At 41.2% G+C, this 9,278-nt stretch overlaps 1 protein-coding gene and 1 long non-coding RNA gene across 2 annotated transcripts; one reads left to right on the top strand and one right to left on the bottom strand.

The window, feature by feature from the left end:
* Positions 1 to 1,003: 1,003 nt before the first annotated feature.
* On the bottom strand, positions 1,004 to 1,774 carry LOC119769686. The gene has a single exon (XM_038263061.1). It carries the CDS (start codon positions 1,736 to 1,738, stop codon positions 1,004 to 1,006), a length of 735 nt encoding a protein of 244 aa, XP_038118989.1. The 5' UTR covers positions 1,739 to 1,774.
* Positions 1,775 to 3,102: 1,328 nt separating this feature from the next.
* On the top strand, positions 3,103 to 6,452 carry LOC119766606. The gene is made up of 2 exons (XR_005277007.1): positions 3,103 to 3,203; positions 6,099 to 6,452. It is a non-coding gene; the product is annotated as an uncharacterized LOC119766606 (long non-coding RNA).
* The last annotated feature ends 2,826 nt before the right edge of the window (positions 6,453 to 9,278 follow it).

Genomic DNA, 9,278 nt, shown 5'->3' with positions numbered 1-9,278 from the left:
GATGTCGTCGATGAATGTGATCACGAACCCAAGGTCTCCGAAGATCCTGTGCATGTACCGTTGAAACGTTTGACCCGCGTTGCACAGGCCGTTCTGCATCGTGGTGAATTCAAACAGGCCGAACGGAGTGATCACCGCCGTCTTCGGGACGTCCTCGTCGTCGATCGGGATCTGGTGGTAAGCTCGCTCAAGGTCAATCGTGGTGAAAATGCTTTTGCCCTGGAAAGCGTTTAGCAGATCATGGATATGGGGGACCGGGTACCGGTCGGGGACTGTTACCTTGTTGAGGGCACGGTAATCACCTACGAAGCGCAACTGCCCGTTCTTCTTGGGTACGCAGTGTAACGGGCTGGCCCAGGGACTCGAGGATGGTCGACACATACCCAACTCCGACATCAGCTGGAACTCCTTTTTGGCTGCGTCGAGTTTATCTGGAGCCAGCCGCCGAGCCTTCGAAGCGACGGGTGGGCCTTTGGTCAGGATATGGTGCTTCACGTCCCTTTCCTTCACGGCGCGTTGCATGGTAGACGGCAGCGTGATTTCACGGTACTCCAGCAGCAAGTCCTTGAACGGATGGCTGGAATCAACTGTTGTCACCGTGTGAATTTCAGCTGCGGAGAGGCTGCCCACACACTGTAGGTTCGTTTTCCCGTCGATGAGCCGGCTGTTCTTGAGATCCACCAACAATCCGAAAAAGCGAGGAAATCGGCTCCGATGATGGCGACACTGACATCCGCTACGATGAAGTTCCAACGAAACTGCCGTCGGAGCCCCAAGTCTGTCGTGATGAAACGGGAGTCGTAGGTTTTTATCACCGTCCCATTCGCAGCGTGCAAACGGAACGACGACGGTCCCTTGAGGCGGTCCTTCTTTGTCGCAGGTACTATCGAAACATCCGATCCCGTGTCGATGAGATAGCGGCAACTGGACGAGCGGTCGTTGAGCAGTAAGCGGCGACTTTCTGTTGCTCCGTTCACCTTCGCCGTTTCAGGTGAACTGCAACCTAGTTTTTTGAGTCCTTGAAGACGCACGGTTCACGGCACTGCTGTGCGTTACGTCCGTACTTCCTGTGGTACCAGCAAACGCTGTCCGCCGGGGCACCAGACTGACGGCTTCGGGAAGAAGATCGGCTGCGTCCGTCAGAAGTCTTCATCCGACGTACCTCAGCAGTAAGCTGAGCGATTTGGTCCTGGAGATCGCTAAGCCCGGGTACAGCTGCGGAAGATGTGGCGGCTACGACAGACGGTAAAAAATCGGTGATTTTATCTGCCATGTTTGCCAGTTGCTGCAGCGTGTTTCCATCGCAAATCGACAGGATTGTCTTGACGCGTTCTGGCATTCGCTGGATAAACAGCACCCGCAGCACACTTTCGTTTACGTTCAAACCAGCTGCGAGTTCCAGCATACGGGCCAAGAGATGAGATGGCCGCATGTCCCCAAGGTCGCAAGAGTTCAGCAGCTGCTCCAACTTTCCTTGGGCCGAAACTTCGTAGCGCGAAATCAGCCGTCCCTTCACTGCTGGGTATTTGTTTTCCTTTGGGGGTTCTGTCACGATGTCGGCCACTTGGATAATGACAGTCTGGTCGAGCTTGCTGATGATGTGGTAGTATTTTGTTTCGTCCTGTACCACACCCGCGAGAGCAAACTGTGCTTCTGCTTGAGCAAACCACATCCTTGGGTCGTTCTTCCAAAATTCTGGAAGCTTAACTGCAACTGCCGCGTGTGGCATCCTAAACATTATCCTAAATTAGGTAGTCAGTGTGCGTCGACGGATGACGACTCTGGTGGATGAAGCCGAACAGTAAAGATGGAGCTTGGCTCCCGTTTGATAAGTGCAATTAAAAGTGTGTTTTATTTAAAGATGATAAACAGGAAGACATCACATTGGCGATCCTGCCATGTTGATATGGTAGTGAAATGTGCAAAATAACCTGGAGTTTGAAAAAAAAGGAAGTGTTATGGACCTAAATTCGAGTGAAAAAAAAAAGAAGATGCGGAGACATTTTCCGGCGTGTTTCCGCTGAAGTGTCTTGGTGGTGGTGCCAGTGGGAAGCAGCACTGACGTTGGCGATGACGGGACAGCGCACACTGATGGCCAAGGTTTTTGCTAGAGTTTTGGGTGAGCATGTTCCGGTTCTCCTACTTATTGTTTGTGTAAAGTGAGAAGAGCGAAGTGTGTGTGTGTGATACATGATGACCGCGCGGCAACCTGGTGCTACGTTTTTCATTTGCAAACAAACGTCAAAGGTATCAAGAGTAACTTTGTAAAAAGACGTTTTGTTGAATTGTGTTAAAATAAAAATATTGGAAAAAATAATACATTATTTAAATCAATTTTTAATTGGATTGTTAACTATAAACGGATTAAAAATTTATTATGATTTGGCATTGAATAAACTAAACAATTTAGGATTTCATAAAGATAATATTTACTTTCTTTGTGATAAAAAGCTAATGAATATTTATTTTATTATTGTTATGTTATAACATTCTGATTATCTTCGGTTTAAATTTTCAATAATAAATAAAAAGTCAGATCTTATAAAACGTCACTCATATTTTATGACAGCTTTAAAAAAAGGTACGTGAGCGCCACCCCCATGCCGCGCGCTGTCTAGGGATGCCAAGTTTTTAGGTGTTGCAGATATTTAAAGTGGGTTGCAGACAATTTTCCATTGCAGACTTTTGCAGTTCTTGTTAATATATTTTGTTTGCTATGGTTCGATAATGGTAACCTCCACACCTGATAACTAATTCATTAAAACTCTCAATGTCAAAGCATTTGAGTGTTTCTGGCCGATATTTTAATTCATTACGTTGAGTGAATGAAAACAAACCAACTTTTCTCGATGAGGTGTTGAGTTTTTGCAAAGTGGTTTTCAGTATATTTATAATGTATGAATTTTATAGATTTGAAGTAAGGAAATATTTAAAGATGATTTCAAAGAAGGTATGCTAGAAAAGTAAACTTAATTAAAGGGTTGCGAATGAGCGAGCGCTCACGGAAAGCTGGAGCGTGAGTTTTTATCAGGTAGCTCGTGCTTGCTCACGGTCACCGGAGCGTTTTGCGCTCACGTGAGCTGGTGAGCCAAAGTAGGTAGTTGTTTTTCCCTGTTGAAGCATCTGCCTTTTTGAAACGAAGTTTCTAGAACTATCTCAGCACAGGCCACAAAACAATCAAGAAAGTGGTCAAACGAACAAAAGTAAGCAATAAAATGGATTTAGTCGGCGAACCGAAATATACGTTCTATTTAAATAGCCAAGGGGCAGAATGATTCACTCTTGAGTGAGCTAGCAAAGAGCTTACTCATTCTTAATGAATAAAATCATTGACGTGAAGAGATGCACTGATATGTACATAAAAATGAATTAATTGACAAATGTTTATTTTAAGTTTTAGAATCCGAGTTTTCTCAAGGTAGTTTTAAAAACACAAAAAAATGTTTTATTGGACCTTTAAAAAAACAGTAGCAAGCTTTTTAAAAGTTATAATCATCCCTCATATTCGGAACATTTCAGAGAATGTCCATAATCAAAAAAATCATTTATTGAATCTGTAATTGAATATTTTCAGAGGCTTGGTAGCGGAAGTGTTAGATATAATTTACTTGACGGAAGAGGAGCCACCCTTTATGTGCTCAAACATAACAATGACAATTTATATTATTTCATTCAAATGGGTTATTTCGAAAAGTGAGCGCTCACGAGCGCGTGAGGAACGCAACACTGCTTAATTCTCTTTTTTTGAAGAGAAAAAACATGTTAAGCTGAAGTCGAGAACGTGTTAACCTAAAGTGGGTTATGCTTTGTCCTACTCGCTTTAGAAGAACCTCAAGCGTTAGAAAATTTAAGGAATATTAGTATTCTTGCGTGTCTGTCACGCTGTTTGTATTGGATTTGTCAGAAGATGCAAGCCACGTGGTGCTTATACTAATATAATGTTTGCAGCACCAAAGAGATGTATATATGTTTGATATCCTTACCGCAGGCAACTTGGCCCTGAAATTTGCGGAGCATCGAAGTGATGTGCTTGAATATAAATGATATTAATACTAAAAGAAAATGTTTAGAAATGGAGAGCAACTCTATGACTACAAAATGTAGTTAATATAATATTTACATGTTTAGCTGGGAAATGAATTGTTGGCTGAATGTTAAGAATGTTTGATCATTGTTAGAATGTGAAAGGATAAAAGCAAAATGAGAGGCAAAATAGAAAAGTTGAGTCGAGTTTAGCTCAAGGCCAACTATTGTGAAAAGAGTTCCAGAAAAGTTGAGTCGAGTTTAGCTCAAGGCCAACTATTGTGAAAAAAGTTCCAGAAAAGTTGAGTCGAGTTTAGCTCAACGCCAACTATTGTGAAAAGAGTTCCTGATAAGTTGAGTCGAGTTTAGCTCAAGGCAAACTACTGTGAAAAGAGTTCCTGAAAAGTTGAGTCGAGTTTAGCTCAAGGCCAACTATTGTGATAAAGTTCCTGATAAGTTGAGTCGAGTTTAGCTCAAGGCCAACTACTGTGAAAAGAGTTCCTGAAAAGTTGAGTCGAGTTTAGCTCAAGGCCAACTATTGTGAAAAAAGTTCCTGATAAGTTGAGTCGAGTTTAGCTCAAGGCCAACTATAGTGAAAAGAGTTCCTGAAAGTTGAGTCGGGTTTAGCCCAAGGCCAACTGCTGCAAGAGATTGAGTCGGGTTTAGCCCAAGGCCAATCGTACTACCAAGTTGAGTCGGGTTTAGCCCAAGGCCAACTGCAGCAAGAGATTGAGTCGGGTTTAGCCCAAGGCCAATCGCACTACAAAGTTGAGTCGGGTTTAGCCCAAGGCCAACTGCTGCAAGACATGTTCCTAAAGGTTGAGTCGGGTTTAGCCCAAGGCCAACTGCAGCAAGAGATTGAGTCGGGTTTAGCCCAAGGCCAATCGCACTACAAAGTTGAGTCGGGTTTAGCCCAAGGCCAACTGTAGCAAAAGAGTTCCTGAAAGTTGAGTCGGGTTTAGCCCAAGGCCAACTGCTGCAAGACATGTTCCCAAAAGTTGAGTCGGGTTTAGCCCAAGGCCAACTGCAGCAAAAAAGTTCCTAAAAGCTGTAACTGTAATAACTGTAATGTAAATCAAGTAAATTTCAAAGTAAAGTTATAAATTTAGAATGTTAGAAAAAAAAAATGTAGCAATAATAATAATTAATGATAGATAAATTGCAAACTGGTAGGACAAAAGGCAATTATTTTTAATAGTTATAAAGCATTATGTGACTTAAAATCTGTAACAGTTGGGGTTGCAAAAGACCACAATCATGAGCAAAATAGAACTTATTTTTAGAGAGAAAAAAAAATAATAGAAAGAATAATGATAAGTAAAGGACGTAATTTGGCATAACTAATTATGTTTATTTTCGTATTGTGGATTCTAATGAAGACATAACATACCGCGGTACAAATAATTATATTCTAGCCATATTGTAGCTACTATCACACTATTGAACTCCTCGTGGAACTGATTTTCATATTATGAAGCTCTCTTTTTTTTTCTATTCAATTTCACAAATACTTTTCATAATAGGAAAACTCCATCTAGAATTGTTGATTCATTAGATTATAGTTTCTAAAAATCGTTTTCGTCTGAAATCAAGAAATTTGCTAGCCTTGGTTATGTGGAAAGTTTTGATCAATAATTTTAAAACAAATTAGTATTAGCATTTAGAGGAGACTCCACAACGACTTAGTGAATGAGAGGGTCCTGGTCGGGTTTAGGTTATTCTCAGTGATGGAAAGGATCGTAAATAAACACCTTTCTGGAATGTGCAAGTATCTCTGCGCCTAGGATACATGTCGAAAGGAGATGCGGCTTGGTTGTAACAGTATTCCTAATTCCAGTGTTTGGTAAACAAATCATGCAATCGATGTAAGCCTTTAAGTTAAGAAGCATTGTTACGGTAAAAAAATATTCAGGAGAAATTGTTTGAAAAAGGAGTATTATGACTTCTGAAATGTGAGATCTTAAGTAAGCATACACTTGGTTTTCCAACATATATTATAATATTATTGTTCAGAGCTTTGTATTCTGCTGATTTTTTTTTTCTTCTTTTCTTTCTCATTATTTTCTTTACTTTAGATGACTCGGAGGAAGACAGAAATATTCGATGATCAATGAAGGAACTGAACACACATTCTTGGAGTCGTTGGGATTAGCAGCCAAAGTCAATTAACCTTCGCAACAAAGGGCAGGCTTTTCACCAGGCGATGCAGAACACAGGCGAAAGCGCGGCAAATGGATTTTACTTGAATATTTACTTGATTGTTTTGTTGGTGTACTTATTATAACATTCATTTGGCAAGGGGAGGATGTGGCATCCTAAACATTATCCTAAATTAGGTAGTCAGTGTGCGTCGACGGATGACGACTCTGGTGGATGAAGCCGAACAGTAAAGATGGAGCTTGGCTCCCGTTTGATAAGTGCAATTAAAAGTGTGTTTTATTTAAAGATGATAAACAGGAAGACATCACACCGCGGTGACAGCCGAGGTGGCAGGATTGTTTGTCTCGTTTGTCTGTGTTTGCGCTTCCATCTTGGTCTGCTGATTCAGCGGTGCGTAGTCAGGGCCCCAAGATGGCGTCGGTTGCGAGCGGCGAGAAAAAAAAAATCCGATTTCGCTGGAAGTTTCGCGGAGACCGGTCGTCGGGGTCGATTTTCCACTTCTTTTCAGCGTCACGGGTCACCAATGTGGGAACGGAATCGCCGCAGGGAATAAAACGCGTAGTTCACCGACTAAAACTAAAACTCTACTTTTTATTCGACTTGTCTCTTGCGCGGCACAGAGAAGAATGAGCAAATGATCTGTGTGCGTGTGTCTGCAACAGGGGTGTGCTGAGCCGGCAACGTGTAGGTGTAAGTGTGTGTGTTATGTGTAAATGTTCGCAGGGGCAGGACACCACCACAGGGTGATTGGTCATTATAATTAAATAATGGCATCAGTAGTGCGGTGCCTGTGTGGACGCGCAGTCCTGTTTTTTTGTGTTATTTTCCGTCTCTTTTATGTCGCTGTTCGAGTGCATGGGGTGATTGGTCATTATAATTAAATAATGGCATCAGTAGTGCGGTGCCTGTGTGGACGCTCAGTCCTGTTTTTCGTGTTATTTTCCGTCTCTTTTATGTCGTTGTTCGAGTGCATGGGGTGATTGGATTTCTTCTGATTCGTGTTGTTTTCATCTCTTTTATGTCGTTGTTTGTGTGCATGGGGTGATTGGTCTTCTTCTTCTTCTTCTTCTTTTTTCTTTTTTTAGTTCGCGCGTTCGTTGGCCAATGAGTTTATTTTTGTTCTCTTTACATAGTTTTCGATAGAAACGATCCGAATTCTTTTTTTTTTTCGAGACAAGCAAGTCGTAATGCTGGATTAAGTCCTTTCTATATCATCGATGATCGGAAGGCACGCCGACGAACATGTTTTAAGGCTTATGATATAAAATCATTTTAATGAATAAAGCCCTTCTTACATCACCGTTGATCGGAAGGCACGCCGACGAAGAATTTCTGGAGGATCGCGGTCGAATTAATACTATATTTAAAATTCTAGATAGCTATTTTTCGGATTCGATTGTGAGTAGCGGGACTTCGCGGTTACTATGCAACGTATTTTTTGGAGTCTTTTTATATTTTAAATTTATAAGTCCTTCTTTTATCATCGTTGATAGGAAGGAACGCCGCCGGTTAAGTTCGTTTAAGTTATTGTTTTAATTTCATTACAATCGGTTACGTGGTGTCCTGTTTTCTTTTCGTTTATATTCGTTGATCGTAATAATTTATTCCAACTGGCAGCTTTAGTATTAACTCATCTACTATTTTTGACATTTGCTCGCGTTATCTTAATTGTACCAACAGTAAAAATATACTGATAAGTCCAGCCCATAGCACTACCGCTCGGTTGGCACGCGTTCGATTAAAACAAACTTTTAAATAATCAATTATTTATCTTTTCGCAGCCGGCTGCCTAAGATTTAAAATTTCAACCGATAAACAAAATGCTCATGGTCACATCACTGCCACTCGTGAATCCTGACCTCATACCCATCTACTAACCCCTCAAAACTCATGTGATACTTTGTCGGAGAAGCAGTCGATTGGGCGGTCTCTATCACTCAAGTATCGGACTAACATTCCCATCCACTTCCCCGTGACCCTACCACTGGTCGTGGCCGGCGCCGGTATTGATCAGCATGATAGGGGCCTTTGAGAAGTTGCGAAGCGAGGAAAGATAGCACCCACTTATCTTCCACGGCTCGTGGATGTAACTTCTGGAGGTCCTGGTCAATAACGGAGTAGCAACTGCGGGTGGGCACCTATGCTTATGCTTATGCTTATGAAGACTTTCATGTACAAGAATCTGTAACCCCCTTTGGAAGAATGAAGTCTTCCATACAACAATTGAATATTCTATTTATGTCCATAAAAACACTTTGCCCATTGACTGGGAATATGAAGAAGTCCTGGAATACAATAAAACAAACTTTGTAGAAGCCAAACGTAAACTACTTGCAATTGACTGGCAAAACTTATTTAATAATGAAGGAAATGTCGACGAATTAGTAGGAAAATTCTATACGGAAATTAACACTATAACATCTGAAACCGTACCTACTGGAAGAAGACGACGTAATAACACAGGCAATAAATACCCAGTGTGGTTCACTCCACAACTAAGACATTTAAAAAATAGAAAACAAAAAGCCTACAAACTATACAGAAACAATTCAAATGACACAAATCTTCTGAATTATCTGAATATTTCCGACCAATTTTTTTCGGCACTCAATTCTGCCAACGAAGAATATAATAGTAAAATCGAATCTGAAGTCAAATCATGCCCGAAAAATTTCTTTAATTACGTAAAATCCAAATCCAAAAGTAGTAACTTCCCATCGCAAATGCAACTGGACGAAAATGTAGGCAGTAACTCAAAAGAAATTTGCAATCTTTTTTCAAAATTTTTCAAAGAAGTATACACCTCATTTTCCGAAGAAGACCGCGACCGCGACTATTTTTCATATATACCAGAATTTCCAAATGACGTCTCAGTCAATTCTTTGTCAGAAACGGAAGTACGCCAGGCATTGTAGGACTTAGACTCATCAAAAGGACCAGGACCCGGAATAGCACCTGCATTCCTAAAGAACCTTGCAGAAGAATTGACATTTCCACTGCATCATCTCTTCAACATGTCAATAAATACTGGAAAATTCTCACAAACATGGAAAACAGTCTTTTTTGGTGCCTATTTTCAAATCAGGCCCAAAATC

Source organism: Culex quinquefasciatus, chromosome 1 (assembly GCF_015732765.1).
Source record: "Culex quinquefasciatus strain JHB chromosome 1, VPISU_Cqui_1.0_pri_paternal, whole genome shotgun sequence".
Classification (NCBI taxonomy): domain Eukaryota; kingdom Metazoa; phylum Arthropoda; class Insecta; order Diptera; family Culicidae; genus Culex; species Culex quinquefasciatus.
The sequence above is the reverse complement of the archived record's forward strand: the minus strand, read 5'-3'. Positions and strand labels throughout refer to the sequence as shown.

What these genes read in the sequence shown, in the direction of transcription:
- LOC119769686 (XM_038263061.1), bottom strand. Translation starts at nt 1,738, where the DNA reads ATGTTTAGGATGCCACACGCGGCAGTTGCAGTTAAGCTTCCAGAATTT.